General features: G+C 42.7%; 1 protein-coding gene across 1 annotated transcript in view; it reads left to right on the top strand.

The window, feature by feature from the left end:
* NVL (nuclear VCP like) overlaps positions 1–17,698 on the top strand; it is a 126,642-nt gene that overhangs the window by 78,036 nt on the left and 30,908 nt on the right. Inside the window, exons 17-18 of the mRNA XM_077485823.1 lie at positions 240–359; positions 8,991–9,090. Of these exons, the coding sequence (XP_077341949.1) occupies positions 240–359; positions 8,991–9,090 (220 nt within the window). The remainder of the gene's footprint in view (positions 1–239; positions 360–8,990; positions 9,091–17,698) is intronic.

Here is a 17,698-nt window from a genome sequence, read left to right as displayed (position 1 = left end):
TGCAGCCAAATTTTCCCCTGTAATCTTATTTTAGGGAAGCCTGAACTAACTCTGATCTTTCACCCGACAGCTAGGAGCAAGAGCCTATGTTACGAGTGGTTTCTACCCAGTCACTAGTAGCCTAAAATATATGTATGTATATTTGGTGTTGGTGGAATTGTACGCAGTATTATCCTTAAATACCTTCTGAAATAAGCCAGCCAGTGTTTATGCTTTCAATTGGCTTGTTTTCATTTCAGTACGTTGGTGAAAGTGAGCGAGCTGTTCGGCAGGTTTTCCAAAGGGCTTCAAACTCCTCCCCCTGTGTAATATTTTTTGATGAAATTGACGCCTTGTGTCCCCGAAGGTCAGGCCATGAGGTAAGGTTTTTTGTTTTGTTTTTGCCGTAGCACTAATATACTGTCCTTCATAAAGCTGCAAAATATGATCTTCAGTGGCAAGGAAAAGTATGCCCCATGGAATTAACTGTTTTTCTGTGGTAATTTTGGCGTAAAATGTGATCTGATCCTTATCTAAGTTACAACAATAGACAAACGCAATGTGGCACCCCTTTTTGTGAGATAATGGCTGTGTCCAAGAAGGGGGGGTCTACTTAAAGTGGTATTAAAGGTGTTTTTTTTTTTTTTTTTTTTTTTCTTGCCAACATAAAAGTTATACTTACCTGCTCTGTTCAATGTTGTTGCACAAAGTGGTCCCTTCTCTTCTCTTCTAGAGTCCCTCGTCGATGCCACCACTCCTTCCTCTAGCAAGCTGTGTGCTATGGGGATAACTTTGTGGGTGTGATCAGGAGCCATTAGTAAACGCACAACCTGGCTCGGCCACACCCTTGCATCCTCCTCATATTTGACTGACTGTGTCTCATGTGAGAAGAGGAAGAGAGAGCAGTGTAGTGTGTGCCAACTCTGGTAAGCATTCATTTAGGGTTGGGAAGAATGCATTAGGGTAAAAAACCTTTTGATTTAGAACCACATTATTTTATTATAGTTTACTGGCTAAGACTCCTCGGTGGCATTGAGAAACCCAGTTGGGAATTCTTGGCGGCGTAGAATCACATCTGCCCATAACATCCACATAAACGGTTAAGCAGTTCCCACCCAGACCAATTCTGACATTCCTCTCCTACATGTAGGAATCAGTATTTTGTTTGCTATAAACTTACTTAAAATATATATATATATATATATATATATATGTATATGTGTGTGTTTTAAGTAATTTTATAGCAAACAAATTTTTTTTTTAGCAGAGACCCTACAGAATAAAATGGTGGGTGTTGCAATTTTTTATGTCACACGGTATTTTGAAAGCATGGGCCATGACAGGTCCTCTTTATGTATGTCTATTACACCCCAAATCTCTCCTCTGGTCTCTAATGCAGCCGATCAGACAAAGATCGCTCCGACAGCCAAGTAAACAAAGAGCCAAAACCGGAAGTGACGAAATTCTCATCACTTCCAGGGTCACAGAGAGGGAACAACATCAGATCCTCTCTCTCTGTTCAGTTGCATTGTTCCCAGGCCCGTGATCAGACGTCAGAGCCTGGGAAAGGCGGCAGGAGGGGGGACCATCTTTTGCAGAAGTGATCAAGTGGCTGTTCCACTCTAAATCACCTCTGCTGATGAGGGAATCGCCGGCTGAAAATTTTGATACAAAAATTATACCTGCAGGTGAAGGCTTCATCCCAGGATAACCACTTCAACCTGAGGATGTCATCTAATGTTATACAGGTGGAAAGTGATTAAAGTGGTTCTAAAGTCAGAAGTTTTTTTTTTTTTATCTTGATTCAAAGAAAGAAACATGCCTAATAAATTATACAAACAAATACAGATCTAAATCTGTATTTAGTCCTTTCGAGGCAACAGTATTAAGGAAATGTATCCAATAAACCTCACGTTTTCTTAAAATCAACTCCCGATTGCCCCCTCTCATATTTTTACTAATGCCCTCCAACCCCATATATTTTAACTGGGAAATTGAATGTCCATTATATAAAAAGTGTCTAGCCAGGGTTAATTGTGTTCATTTGTCTCTGATCGAGTATTTATGCCTAGCTATACAATCTTTGACCTTTTGAGTTGTTTCTCCAATATAAAGTAACCCACATGGGCATTTCATGGCATAGATCCCATGTGGTGATTGACAGGTGTAGTGGCCATTAATTGAAGTATCAAAACCTTTATGAGGGTGTGATATACTTTTTGCTTTAACCATAGAATTACACTGAATACATGATAAACAGAGAAATGATCTTTCCGTGGTCCCAAAAAGGTTGTTTTAGAAGTGGAAGGAAAGTATTGATCTGATCTCACTAAACGGCCTCTCAATGTTCTTCCTTTTCTATAGGAGGGTAACAGAGTTAGAAAATTAATCTATGGTGGGATAATTTTCTCTCAATAAGCTCCAATGTTTTTTAATAATATTGAAAACACAAAAAGAAAACCAATGGAATTGTGTTACAAAAGGAATTCTTTTGGTATGTCTATTACTTATTCAAATTCAGACGTTCTCTTTTTACTGATGCTTCTGGATAATTTCTACTAATTAGTTTCGTTTCCATTTCATTTAATCTCTCTTCTCGACATTGTGTATCACTGATTATTCTTTGCACTCTCATTAATTGACTCCTTGGAGATGAAAACTGTCATAATGTAACAATTGATTGTGATCCGTGCTCTTAACATACAGATCACTTTCAATTTTAGTCTGGTTCATTTTCAATATGTTATCCAGAAAGGGAATTTCTGCCCCACTGTATACCATATTGAACTTCAAGCCGGGAATAAGATAATTAAGGTACTGATCAAATAGGGTTCCAATGTCTCCACCCCACACAGCAAACACACAATCTATAAATCTATACCATCCATGGCAGTGTTCCAAGAAAATGTTATTTTTCTATATAAACGATGTTTTGATCATATTCATGAATGAGTTTGGGTATGGCGGTGCGACATTGGAACCCATCGCTGCCCCTTTACGCTGTAAATAATGGGTTTTCTTGAAGAGAAAATAATTCTCCTCAAGGACAATTTTCAGTACCGTATATACTCGAGTATAAGCCGAGATTTTCAGCCTCTTTTTTGAGGCTGAAAGTGCCCCCCTCGGCTTATACTCGAGTCATCGCTGTCTGCCCGCTCGATCAGCGTGTCGAGCAGACAGACAGCGGCCATTCTATTCAAAAGCCGCGCCTCCGGCTCCGCCTTCGCCTGTGATAGGCGGAACACTGAATTTCCCAGCAGCCTGTGTTCCGCCTATCACGGACATCGTATCATCCTCGTACTACGGACGAGGATGATACGACGTCTGTGATAGGCGGAACACAGGCTGCTGGGAAATTCAGTGTTCCGCCTATCACAGGCGAAGGCGGCGGCGCAGCTTTTGAACTTTACAATGGCCGCCGACGAAGAGGGCACGGGACGGCACGGCACGGGACGGGACGGGGGCAAGGCAAGGCACGACACGGGACGGATGCAAGGAGGCAAGGCACGGCACGGGACGGATGCAAGGAGGCAAGGCACGGGACGGAGGCAAGGAGGCAAGGCACGGGACGGAGGCTCGGGACAAAGGTAGGCTGGACACACACACACACACACACACACACACACACACACACACACACACACACACACACACACATGGATGGAGACACACACAGGGATGGATGGATGGATGGATGGAGACACACACACACAGGGATGGATGGATGGATGGATGGAGACACACACACACAGGGATGGATGGATGGATGGATGGAGACACACACACACAGGGATGGATGGATGGATGGACACACACACACACAGGGATGGATGGACGGACACACAGGGATGGACGGACACACAGGGATGGACGGACACACAGGGATGGACGGACACACAGGGATGGACGGACACACACACAGGGATGGACAGGCATGTCTCACCCTCGGCTTATACACGAGTCAATAAGTTTGCCAGTTTTTTTGGGGGTAAATTGGGGGCCTCGGCTTATATTCGGGTCGGCCTATACTCGAGTATATACGGTAATTCCAGGAGAAAAGCAATTTATCGATCATTATAACAATGTGATTGTACCAAGAGCCGTTGGCATGCTTTAATACCTAGTTCATGGGGAATAATGGTGTAGAGGCTGGATATGTAACAAGAATGGAATCAGGTGACAATTTAATACTTTATCTTAAGGAAGTCACTGGTATCCCGTGTAAATGATTTGGTATTAACTAGAGGTCGACCGATATATCGGCCGATATTTGCTGTTTTTTGATTAATCGGCATCGGCCGATTGTGCTGATAAAAAGGCCGATTTAGAACAGGGACTTGGAAATGACTTCTGTAATAGAAGTCAGTGTAAGTTGCCTGAGTCGTCATAGAAACGACTTTCCTGGTCTCTGGGCAGTCTGCCAAGAAAAGAACAAAAAGATACAATGTTTACACTTGAATGAATGAAATCATCTCAGTGTGTAGAAGTTCTCAGTTTAACCATTTAAAGACTAAATCTTTTCTGACACTTGTTGCTTACAAGTAAAAATCCTGTATTTTCTGCCAGAAAATCACTTAGACCGCCCAAAAATTATATATATTTTTTTTTAGCAGAGATCCTAGGGAATAAAATAGCGGTTGTTGCAATATTTTATATCACACGGCATTTGCACAGAGGTCTTTCAAATGCATTTTTTTGGGGAAAAAAATGCACTATTTAAAAAAAAATTAAAAACAGTAAAGTTAGCCCATTTTTTTTTCGTCCAAAAGTTTTGACTACCTGTTTTTATTTAATATATAGTTTTTCTTTTTAAATCTAAATCATACATACAAGTAAACTGATTGGAGGTTTGTTTTGTTTAATAAATGTTTAAATGTAAGAAATTTTCTGTATCAATTATGAAGGCCGCTTTCACACTGGAGCGGGCAGGCGTTGATGGTAAAACGCTGCAAGTTTTAGCGGCTCTTTACCATCATTTTAGCGGCGCTATTTGGCTGCTAGTGGGGCACATAAAACCCAGCTAGCAGCCGAGGAAGAGGTTAAATGCGCCTGTGAAGCACCGCTGCCAAATCGGATTGCATGCGCTTCGGCAGTGGTGCCCATTCATATCAATGAGCAGGAGTGGTGGAGGAGCGGTATACACCACTCCAAGCGTGCTGCTTGCAGGACTTTTTTTAAGATCCTGCCAGCGCATCGCCTTTGTGCCCGTTCACACTACCGCGACTTGTCAGGCGACTTGGTCGCCTGACAAGTCACGCTCCGTTCTGTACTATGGAACTGTTATAATAGGAGTGACTCAATTCGCTCCGACTTAGAAAAAGGTTCCTGTACTATTTTTGGGGCGACTTGCATTGACTTCTATACAGTCGTCGTTTTGCAAGTCGCTGCTGAAGTCGTGTGCAGGTCGCGTCTGTGAGTCGCGCTGCAAGTCGTGTCGCCCCTGTGTGAACGGGCACTCAGTGTGAAAGCACTCTGTCTTTCACACAGACTGCAGGGGAGCCGTTTTGCAGGCACTTTACAAGCGCTATTTTTAGCCCAAAAGCGCCTGAAAAATGTCCCAGTGGGAAAGGTGTGTTAGATTTTATGAGATCAAGGGGGATTAAAAAAAAATAAAAATAAAAATCGGCCTAACATATCGGCCCAAAAAAATCTGCATCATATATCGGCTATCGGCTGCCATGATTTCTAAATATCGGCATCGGCCAGAGAAAAACCCATATCGGTCGACCTCTAGTATTAACTAATAATGGTGGTAAACCTTTGACTAAATATTGTGCTAATGGTGATATCACTGAAACTATGGGATGTCTAGGTGGATTAATTAGGGTCTTTGTGGATCTTGGGTAAAATATACATAACAAAGATATGTTCACATAATAAAAAATGTGTGTGTTTCATCATCAATAATTTCATCTTTTAATGCTAATGTCAAAACATTCTTAATTTTGGTTTGTACTTTAAATACCAGATTAGAATCCAGCCGTCTATATGTATCAACATCTGCTAATTGCTTCAACACTTCTGCTTTGTACTTTCGGGTGTCCATAATCACAATAGCTCCCCCCTTGTCAGATCGTCGAGATATTGTTATCAAGCCGGCTAACAAGGAGGTCAATGCTACAGTCTCTTCCCGATTAAGATTGCTCAGTCTATGGTCAATCTTATTTCTATCTTCTAAAAAAGACTTCATCTCATTAACTTTGTCAATGAACACCTCAATGGCAGAGCAAGAAGTGGGAGGTACCATAGAACTTTTAGATCTTAAGTTAAGATTTTTAACCACTTCCGGACCGGCCACTGTCGTTATACGTGGGTACTTTTGAAGAAGAATATGGTTGCTATGGCAGCAGCTAGCTGCCGTAACCCCGATATCCTCCTCTTCGGTCTGCTTCAAGATAAAAGTGGTCTCTGCGGAGGATTCGCCGCAAGATCACTTTTATCGGCGGTAGGAGAGGGCCCTACAACCATGCTCCAGGGCCCTCCACCGCTTACCGGTGCCGCCAGCCGCGGCGGAGACTATCGGATGTTTCCCCTTGTGCGACATGGAGACGAGTGAGGGGAAGATGGCCCCCACCTGTCTCCAAATCATTACAGGGCAGAAGCGACGTCAAAATGTCACTTCCGCCCATAGCTCTTAAAAGGCCCTTTTTTTTTGTGTAAACATGAGATCGGAAGGTCTTTTTGACCCTAGATCTCTTATTTAAGAGGACCTGTCATGCTTTTTTTCTATTACAAGGGATGTTTACATTCCTTGTAATAGGAATAAAAGTGACACGCTTTTTTTTATTTTTTTAATGGACCTTGTAATAATAAAGGGTAAAATAAATAAGAAAAAAAAACGAGCTCCCATGCAGAAGCGAAAGAATACGTGAGTAGCGCCCGCATATGAAAACGGTGTTCAAACCACACATGTGAGGTATTGCCACGATGGGTAGAGCAAGAGCAATAATTCTAGCCCTAGACCTCCTCTGTATCTCAAAACATGCAGCATGTTCTTTTAAATGTCGCCTATGGAAATTTTTAAGGGTAAAAGTTTGTAGCCATTCCATGAGCGGGCGCATCTTATTTTTTAAATTCAAAAACGTGTATTTTTTCCAAAAAAAGTGTGCTTGTAAGACCGCTGCGCAAATACGGTGTGACAAAGTATTGCATCGACCGCTATTTTATTCTCTAGGGTATTAGAAATAAAATATGTTTGGGGGTTCTAAGTAATTTTCTAGCAAAAAACTGTTTTTAAATTGTAAATAACAAATCTCAGAAAGAGGCTCGGTCATTAAGTGGTTAAATTGATAAAGGAAAGTATTCTCTACTCGAGATAGCAGGTTGAAATGCAAAATATGCTTTAAATCTTAACTGCCTATAAAATCAATAAAGATCTTGTTTCAAGATAAAATCATACATTTTTTTTTTTTTTCCTTTAGCACAAAATTCCAAACCCATTATTTAGTCTCTGTTAAAGCTTGTTCAAGGCCACTCTCTTTTGCATTGTAGTAATGCATTTACATGCAGCTGGGACGTTAGAACTGCAAACACCATCTTATGAAAATGTATTTTCTATGAGCAGGAAGTTCAAACATACCTTATTTTTATTGTAATTGGCATAATGGCATACAATGCAGGCTATAGTATACTGATTAAAGGATAGGAGACAAAGGTAATTGAAGCATTTAGGCTTATGTTCGCGTGCGTGTACTGCAAAGATTTGTATTTGACCTAGGACGTTTTTGTTCTGTTTCTTTACCGATCCTGGTGGATCGAATGTCAAGTTATTTAAAGAATTCTGTACAAAGCCCAGCAGTATGCTAACATGGGCAATTAAAGGACAAAACATTTACTGCAGCCAAGCCTTGGTAAATATTCCCTATGCAGGAAACAAATTAATTTTTTCCATTGAAAATGTCTACTTTAAAGCCTAAACCCAAAGGCATTTATTTTGCTTTACAAAAAGTGTAGCTGCTGACTTCTAAAAAAAATAAATTAAAACACATTTGCCTGTCCCGGGATCCAGCATTGTGCTCACCCGAGCCGTCTCTTCTCTCGGTTTTCTCTTCCCGGCGCTGCTATCTCAACTGTGGGCACCTGGCTGTGACAGCTTGTGGCTTCGCAGCCGGGTGCCCACTACACATGTGCGAGCCACGCTACGAATTTTGAATGGGCACGCAGTCTTCTGTGACATGTCCTGGGTGACTGCTGGGGGAAAGAGGAGAAGTTCCACTCGGGCAAAACCAGGTACCTGCCCATCCATTCTATTTGGAGAAAAGGAAGGGAAGAGGAGGCCTTAAAGCAGAACTTCCCCTGTTGGGTGGCGCTCCGCTTTCAATGGTTTGAGGTCCATCACCAGCAGCTGCATCTTCTACCTGGAGTCTTCTGGGTACCAGGCTGTGGCCCTCTTCATTGGCGGGGGTGTTGACATCACTCTTGCACATGCACATATCAAAACACACGTTCTTTTCCACAATGTAAACTGTGCATGTGCAGATCAGTGTATGTGCAGATCAGTGTACATTATAATAGACTGTAGGCAGGTAGGTTTAGCTCATTGCAGAAGAGACTTTGATGGTCTCTTCTGCAATAAAGAGCTTGGGTAAGGGGAGAGCACAAAAGCCACTTTGAAAGTGCAAAAATGGATATTCCTGAAAATATGTAAATCTAATTTTTTGCCACACAACATGCTCACTGTGCTTCAAAGTATCTGTGGTCAATGCTGAAAATCTCCTTATTTGCCCCACCAGACTGTGGATAGGCCAATAATGTTCAGGTACAGTAGTGTACTTTGTGTGATTTTTTTTTTTTTTTTTTTTTTCCCAGGATGGGAGAAAGACTTTTTTATATCTGTTGATTATTATGGAAAAGATTTGTGCTAGCAACTACATATTGCAGTATTCATATTCAAGAATGTTAGCACATTTTGATGCTGCATAATGGGGGCTGTGTTGATGTTTTTCTAAGTGTCATTTGTCTGCACAGGTTCAAATGTATTTTTCTTTTTTCTTTTTCCTCTTCTCTTGTAGTCGGGAGCCAGTGTGAGAGTTGTTAATCAGTTGCTCACCGAGATGGATGGACTGGAAAGTAGACGTCAAGTTTTTATTATGGCTGCAACCAACCGTCCAGGTGAGCTGCAAGACCTTATAATGAAGAGAAATCAGATCAATCTTCCAAGACTTTACAGCTTGCGCTTTCTAACACATTATACTACAGAAACAGAGGCAGTTGGGTTGAACTGGTATTCTGCTGCTGTGTCTGGTTAAAAAAAATTCTAGGCTGTGACTGTTAAAAATTAAGGCTTATGCCTCTTAAACATGGGCATATGGATAGCATATGCCCATGCAGAGGCTGTCTTTGCCCACATGCCGATGCCCAGGGTTTCTGTGCAAGCAGTCCCAATACAGTGCATACCATGCTACATACTGTACAAGCAAGGTCAGCTCTGCTGGGTCAATGCAGAAGGACAAGGTTTGCGGTATAGGCTGTTGGTACTGATCATCACTCAGTGGCCAAGGCCTGATTGTTGTTCTAAGTAGGTACTTCCAACTGGCAAGTCTGATATCAACCGGTCTGACACTTTTTTATCACGTTTAAGATGATCAGGCCATACACAATTGTTTGTTTGTTTTTTTGTTTGTTTTTTCCTCTCCATTCAGCCAATGAACTGATGGACGGTTAACGCCATCCACACAAATGATCACCCCCCCCATCAGGACATTGTACTATGACAGCTGTACCCGCCACTGCTGAAAATTTTCCACTGTGCGGTGGGAACAGCTACTCACTGATCAATATTCAGCCAGTCCCAGCTTTATTTTTAATCTCTGCTTTTGGGCTGTATACATAGGTGTGCGTACGCCTATGGCTATATCGTTATGTTCTCAGCTCTTGAAAGGCAAACTAGGATTTTGTTTGTTTTATCTGAACTTGATTTCTCACCAGGAAGAGGCAGAAACAGGTCTGTACTGGTGGCACACTGCAACAGATCAGTTCATTCTTTTGAAGGAATGCGTTTGTATATTTATCTTCTATAAAGGTGATTATATAAAATAAATTGTATAGGGCAGGGAAATCTACAGAACAGTGTTCAAAATCAATTAATGTAATTCATAAGAATATGTGTAAAGTTCATGTTCATGTCTGTATAACAGCTGCACCTTTGGCATCCTATTTGATATAGATCTAGGTTAGGCTTTCTCAACCTTTTTAAAGAGTAGCTCCAGGCTCCCCCTCAAAAAATTAAGTCAGCAGCTATAAATACTGTAGCTGCTGACGTTTAGTATAAGGACATTTACCTGTCCAGGAATCCAGCGATGTTTGCACCTGAGCCGATTCTTAAATCAGCTTTGGGGTGCAGGCACTGGCATCTTCAGGCTTCACAGCCAGGTCCCTACTGTGAATATGCCTGTCTCAATGCACTTTTTGAATAGTCCCCCCATCTTCTGGGACTGATGTGTGTCCCAGAAGGCTTGGGGGGGGGGGGGGGCAGACATACTTGAAGATCGCTGTGGCAATTTTACCAGAATGTCGGAGTGGGTACCTATCAAAATCAGATACCCGCTCCCCCTTCCCCCTCCCAAAGATGCCAAATGTCACAATGGAGGGGGAGGAGGGTGGGAACAAGCGAAGCTTCCTCTTTTGGGTGGAGCTCTGCTTTAACATGAAGTAACCTTTGAAAACACTTTTCTAGTCACAAGGAACACCTGCTAACACCTACTTTTATCCAATCCACCGCTCATGGTATTTCTTTAATCGGACCTCACGGGACACAGAGCCATAGAAATTACTATTTGGGTTATAGTCCACCTTCAGGTGCTGGACACTGGCACACCCTAAACAGGAAGTTGCCTCCCTATATAACCCCTTCCACTACTCGGAGTATCTCAGCTTCTTCGCCAGCGTCTTAGGTGTTGGTCACAAGTGAAGATGTGCTGTGCTGAGCTCCTCTGGAGCAATCCTTGCTGGGGCCAGCTATGCAGCCGGGTCCATCCAAAAGTGTCTTTTAGGTTAATTGGATGGTACCCGGGCCTCGAATCCAAAGAAACAAGGTTTTGCCTGTAACGCTTCTCTTTTTATAGAGCTGGGACTGTGGGTTCCCCGAGGATCCCCGGTTCCTGAAGGTATGTTAATGGCACCCACCGTGAAGGGTGAAGATTGGGTCTGTTGGATTTACTACAGAAAACCCTGCGACGGGAAAGGTACATTTTCTTATGAAATGTCTCCTTTTAAACTAAATGTTGTCATGCCTAAGTGTCACCACTGGGAGCTGTATGGAGCACGTACCTTGCTTAGAGTCACGCTGTGTCACAGAAGCAGCAGACTTTTTTCTGGAATGAAATTTGATTTTTGAATATTCACTATCCACACCAGAGATTCAATATGACTGTGGGGTCTGTCCAGATCCCCCTGCAACTTCTCCCTGGATGGGGCAAAGAAGAGGAGGTCCTCCAGATATGAGATTACCACAATCCCCTGGAGACTAAGAGGGGCGAGGGCTTCCGCCATTATTTTTGTAAAAATACGCAGGGGTGTTGACATACCGAAGGGAAGGGCCCTGAACTGTAGATGTGTAATCTCCTTGCCCGTATTCACTGCAAACCTCAGGAATTTCTGGGACTGAGGCATTGATACAGGAATATGAAGATAAGCATCTCTCAGGTCGATTGATGCCATAAAGCATTCTTTAGTTCAGCATATTTTTGACCGCCAAGATTGAGTCCATGCAAAATTCCTTGTATAGGACTGACTTGTTTAATGTTTTCAGTTTGAGAATTAAACTGAAGTTTCCGGATGGTTTTCTTATCAGAAATATGTGGGAGTAAAAACCCTGACCTTGTTCCTCTGGAAATACTGGTATCGCAACCCTCTGGTGCATCAGATCCTTTAAAAGGTTCTTCATAGCCAGGGCCTTTGTTAAATCCCTTGGTAGGTTTGTCACAAAGTATCTTTCTGGAGGATAATCCGAAAACTCTATTCTGTAACCTTGGGACAGCATGTCCAAAATATATTGACTTTTTGTTGTTTTTTTTTTTCCTGGCCCAAAGGGGAGTAAACTTTGAAGCCTTCCCCCCCACTGGAGGACGCAGGAGGATGCAAAAGGACATTTCCCTTTCCTTTTCCCTACTGCAACGACCAATTTTTTTATTTTCTCCTGGTGTTTGTTACTTTGCTCTTGAGCCCTTTTGGAACAAAAAAAAACGCTTAACTGGCTGTTTTTTCTTTTTGATAGGGAATGACTTCTTTTTATCAGCTGTCCTATCCAGGAACGGTATCCCACACAGCTTATTTTTGGAATCCGCGTCCCTGGCCAAGTTTTCCACCACAGAGCCCTTCTGGCCGATTTAAGGCTGCAGATCTTGCTGTCATTTTAATTGTTTCCTCTGAGGCATCAGAAATAAAGGCTACAGCGGCTGACGGGGTCGAGAGAATCCAAAATTTCTTGTTTTGGTGAGTCTGCCAAAATATGGGCCTTAAGTTGACTCAACCAAATTTCCATGTTCCTGGAGATGACAGTAGTCGCCATGGCAGGTTAGAGATTACCCACGACAGATTGCCAAGCCCTCTGAAGCAGCTGATCCATCTTTTATCCATGGGATCTCTTAATACCCTCATATCCTCAAAAGCCAAATCTGTTGATCTCGAAACTTGGGAGAAAGCGGCATCTAGTTTGGGATTTTTATTCCAAGCCACCGCTGTGTCCTCGTCAAAAGGAACACGCCTTTTTAAGGCTTTACGAAAGAAAGGCTTGCTCTCTGGCTCTGTCCACTCTTTCTTAATAGCCTCAGAAATAACTGAGTGTACCGGGAAGTTGTGTTTTTTTTTATTTTTTGTTTTTTTTTTGGTTCGCAGAGCCCCAGATATATTTTGTCATGCAGAGATAACTCCTTTCTTTCCTCTTCCCGACCCAGTGTGGTATTGATTGCTTTTAACAGTCCTCCTTCCTCCTCTTCTATTAGTGAGGACCGTGAGGTAGTTGGCTGACTCAGGGATGGGTTTGCTTGAGAAGAGCAAAATGATTGAATAGTTGCATCAAGTTCTTTCTTAACAGATGCAAGCGGAAAAAGCATCTTGTTTAACTAGCGAATCAATGCAGATTTGACATAAAGCCGCCTTCCATCCTTCAGGTATTTTTGCCTTACATAAAGGGCATTTCCCTTTTGGCACTGGATAAGAGCTCTTGGCCTACCCTGAGACAAAATAAGGAAAAAAATAAACCATCCCATTGAGACAACCTGTCCTTTTTACAAGGAGGCTCACCACAGGTGCACAGTGAGAACTAAAGCCGCCTCCAGAGAGAGAGACCCTACAGTAAAAAGAGGACAGTATAAAACTGCCCCTTACCTGTGCCTGTCCCACTCGCTGCCGCCATTCCATCGAGGAGCGCTGCATTGCTGTGTGTGGCTGGATGTCTGCTCCAGACTCCAATAGCGCCACTGCGCCAGACCAGAATCGGCAAATAAGCACCAGCCCCGTTCCACCCTTCTCCCCCTGTGATTTCCGGCAGACATTACACCGTACACCTGCTCTGTGTGTGCCACCCACTCCAGATGCCATACTTCTGGCCGATGGAGCACAGCATGCCATTCCCAAGATAGCAGCGTTGTCACAGGAAGCCGGCAGAGGACCGAGGGAAAAAAAAAAAACGGTGACTGCCTGTGCTCTGCTGCTGCCTAGGAGTGATGCCCACAGCAGTGTTTACTCTCCATGAGCCCAAATGGAGAGGGGGAAGGAGCCCAGCAAGCAGCACCTGACGTTAGCTGTGGAATGGGAGGAACAGCTCTCGAGGTATGGAAAAAAAATATTGGTGGCGCAGGAAACCTGGGCTTTCAGGACCTAAAAGCCCCGACCTCCCCACAAAGTTTCCCCTCAAAAACAAAAACTGGCAATGTGTGGGAAGGATGGTGTTTCATGGGGCGCTCTAATTACTTAATTTAAATGTGTTAGTGTGAATCCTATCTACTAAGCCATGATAAAAAAATATACGTAATACACAATAGTATAACTGAAATTACTACAAACAATAACTCTATTTGATACCAATAGTGACTACAATCGCCTATCAAAAAAAAGCTGTTCTGCTATATTGATGGGACTTTTTGAATAGAAAAATTATAGCTTTATAGTCACTTGATCACTATTGGTATCAAATAGAGTTATTGTTTGTAGTAATTTTAGTTATGCTTGTCCACCTCGTCTTAGCAGAGAATGCTATGCATTCATTCAGAAAATGCAAAACATTTTTTGAATGGAACCCATACTGAGCAAGCAAACATTCTCTGTTCAGAATGCATCACGCCAGCCACTCAGCATGGGACCCGGAAGAAAGGGGAGATCACTGGAGTAGCGGTGTCTACTTCAATGATATCCAGCTTCCAGGGGTAAGGATGTAAAAATATTATGTCTGGAATTCTTCTTTCATTTCTAATCTATACAATTGATGTACAGCCGAACAGACAAAAATCACTATTTAAAAAAGAAAAACAAAAAAAGCATCAAATGACTTTTCTAGGGCTAATTAGACCATTGTATACCACCTCTACACTGCAGTTGTCTGTTCTCACAAAATTCACCAATCAATACAAAAGGTGGTGGGTGCAGTTTTTAGTGATTGATGGTGGGAAAATGAGGTGTCAGGGTGATTTGTTTGCAACACTGCATATTAATTTTAGGGCCTAAAATGTTATCTTTATTTTTGTCTTGTACTGAAGAGGTAAGGTTTAGGCGACAAGATCTCTTAGAGCAGGGGTAGGCAACCTCGGCCTTCCAGCAGTTTTTTTAATCTACAAGTCCCCATGAGAACTTGAAAGACCCTGACAATCCAAGGCATGACTCCTAGAGGCATGATGGGATTTGTAGTTTCACCACAGCTGGAGGGCCAAGGTTTCTTTATAGGGTAAAGTCAACACCTTTGTCTATGGAATCACACTCTTCATGGCTTGACCTGCAAGGTATCACTATTCCGCTACTCCCTTGCTGCTTTTTTTTTTTTTTTTCAGCAATGAAGTGACATTGTAAAAGAAATTGGTGATCTATTCAGGAATCCTGTAGCAAACCACTAGCAGGATCAGTAGCCTACCAAGGGTTTTAGAATCTTTCAGGCTTTCCTTCTGTCTGAGCACCCAATGGGTAGATTTCTGCCTAGTTCCTAGGACACACTGTCTGCAGAGCGGTGGGGACAATAAAAATTTTCTAAGGCCTTCTTAATGTTTTTTTATATGCTCCACCTGCGTTGTGGACCCTGTTCTTGAAAAATTCTCAGAGTAGCTTTGCAGGCTGAAAAAAAACACCACCACGTTCAGGAGAGGACCCAAAGAGCAGGAAAAATGCTTGACACACCTATACAGGTGTAAACATGTCTAAACGCTAGACTTTTTTAGCAACGTTTGCTTGTTAAAGTGGTTGAATAGTCAAAATATTTACTTTTTTTACCTTATTATAGGCTTACCTGTAGGGTAAAAAAAAAAATCTTCCCCCTGCAATGTGCCCATGCGCACAAGGGATTCTTGGCTGAAAGCCCAGCCAACGCCATACCTTGCCGGAAAGAAGCCTCCCACGCGCATGTGTCGACATTGTGGCTCCAGCCACTCACAGCGCTGGAGCAGCGTTACCCAGAAGACACGCCGAGGTGACATGTCAGCTACCTCAGCGTGGACCAGGTGAGATACCGATGCCTCATTCTAAGGTAAGTATTTCATAATGAGCTAGTATGTGGTGCATACTAGCTCATTATGCCTTTTGCCTTACAGGTGTATAAAAAAAAAAGTGTCAGCAGGTTTACTACCGCTTTAATGCATTCCAGTGACCAGAATAAAGTAATTTTGGGGCTAGAATGCATCAACTTTCAACACTTGACAGCCAAAATGCCCATGCAATATGCGGCTTTAGGCACATTATTTTAAGCTGTTTTTTTCTAAGGCAGTGGAGTCCACAAATTGTCTGGTCTGGAGGTAATCAATAAGGCGTGTTCATCACTGAAGAGAAGAGGGAAATACCCAATAGCTCAAGACCCTCTGGATTCTCGATTTTAGAAGTCAGCAAGGCTAAACCAAACCTTTTGGAGTATCATATAATATATGGTAGATGCCTCTTCATCTTTAGGACCAGCTGTCCACATCATGAACTGTGTTTGGGCCATATTCTGTGACCATGCTGTCACACGCAGGCCCAGAGGTGCTGGAACAACAAACTGTGTAAACACCACCAGGCTGTTGGCTGGCTAAAGCAGCTGGAAGAAGAGTTTCTCATCTAAAATCTGTAATGATGATGCAAGTTTTAAAGAGAGAAGAGATATAGAAAGTTATAGTCCCCTCTTAAAGCAACACTGTCACAATGTAAAAAAAGAGGAATAATATCCATTCCATCTCCTGTGCTCTTTTAGAGCTATTTTGTGCAAAGAATACAAAGCATTTGACACAGTTCTGGCAGCGTCCGAGTCCTGGTTCCCTTTAGCACATTGTCAAGGCACCGTACAGCTGCTGTGTCACTAATGTGGATCTGTGGCACTGTGGACAGCAGGTGAAACCACAGCAGGCATCTGACATTTCCAGATTTATTTTTATTTTATTTTTTTTGTCCCTTCTTGTTTTTTGCTTTTTTTTTTGCTGCCTGAATTACTTTAAACCTCCCTAAGGCCGCGTACACACGGGCGGATTGTCTGTCCAACTTAGTCCGCTGAACCGTGTTTCAGCGGACAATCCGCTCGTGTGTGGGCTTCAGCGGACTGTCTGACGAACAAAGTCTTACGGAATTTCCGAAATTTTGTCCGTTTAAACTTGGTTTTGTCCGTCCAAACTTGGTTTCAGCGGACAGTCCGCTCGTGTGTAGGCAAGTTGGACGGACTAAGTATGGCGCATGCTCAGAAAGGATTTACACAGCGGAAGGTTGCATTGCAGTGTATAGGACGTCGTTTTTCTAGTCTCGTCGTACGTGCTGTACACGTCATCGCGCACGCTTTCAGCGGACTGTCTGCTCATCGTGTGTGGTCAAGTCCGTTCATGAAAATTTTGAACGGACTGTCTGTCGGATTGTCTGACGAACTTAGTTGGGCAGACAATCCGCCCGTGTGTACGCGGCCTAAGATTTACCTCCTTCATGACCAGGCCTTTTTTTTTTTTTTTTTTGTGATTATGGTACTGCATTACTTTAACTGACAATTGCGCAGTCATTCAGCGCTGTACATACAATTTTTGTAACAACAAACAAAAAAAAAAAGACTGAATATTTAGGGGGAATTAATTTTTTTCCTATATCACGGGACACCGATCAGCCATAATAACTAACTGGGTTATACGGCACCTATTGGTGAATAGACACTGGTAAATCACTCAAACAAAAAGTCCTCCCCTATATAACCCCTCCTACACAGGAAGTACCTCAATTTTTTTCACCAGTGTCTGTTAGGTAGATGATCACTGATGTGACATGTGCTCCTTGAAACATACTTGGAGGTCTGGACAGTTCTATTAGGAATCATGGAGTTCAATAGGATCCATTCAAAAAAGCTATCAGCCAAAATGGATGGGTACCTGAGCCTCATTGGAAGGAGAGAAGGTTCTTTTGAGGTTTTGCCTGTAATGCAGCCTTATAGCGCTGGACCCTGCATAATGGAAACCTGTGCAGTGTTTGTTCTGACCAAGGTGCTTTCCTGTACGGTGTATACAGGTCCAGGGGAGTGGACCCCAGATTAAGGGGGCCCAATCTCTGAAGGTCTTTTATGACAAAGCTCGCCGTGATG

Source organism: Lithobates pipiens, unplaced genomic scaffold (assembly GCF_037356315.1).
Source record: "Lithobates pipiens isolate NorthernLeopardFrog02 unplaced genomic scaffold, aLitPip1_a1.2 Scaffold_18, whole genome shotgun sequence".
NCBI classification, from domain to species: domain Eukaryota; kingdom Metazoa; phylum Chordata; class Amphibia; order Anura; family Ranidae; genus Lithobates; species Lithobates pipiens.
This window is presented reverse-complemented; position numbering and strand designations above follow the sequence as displayed.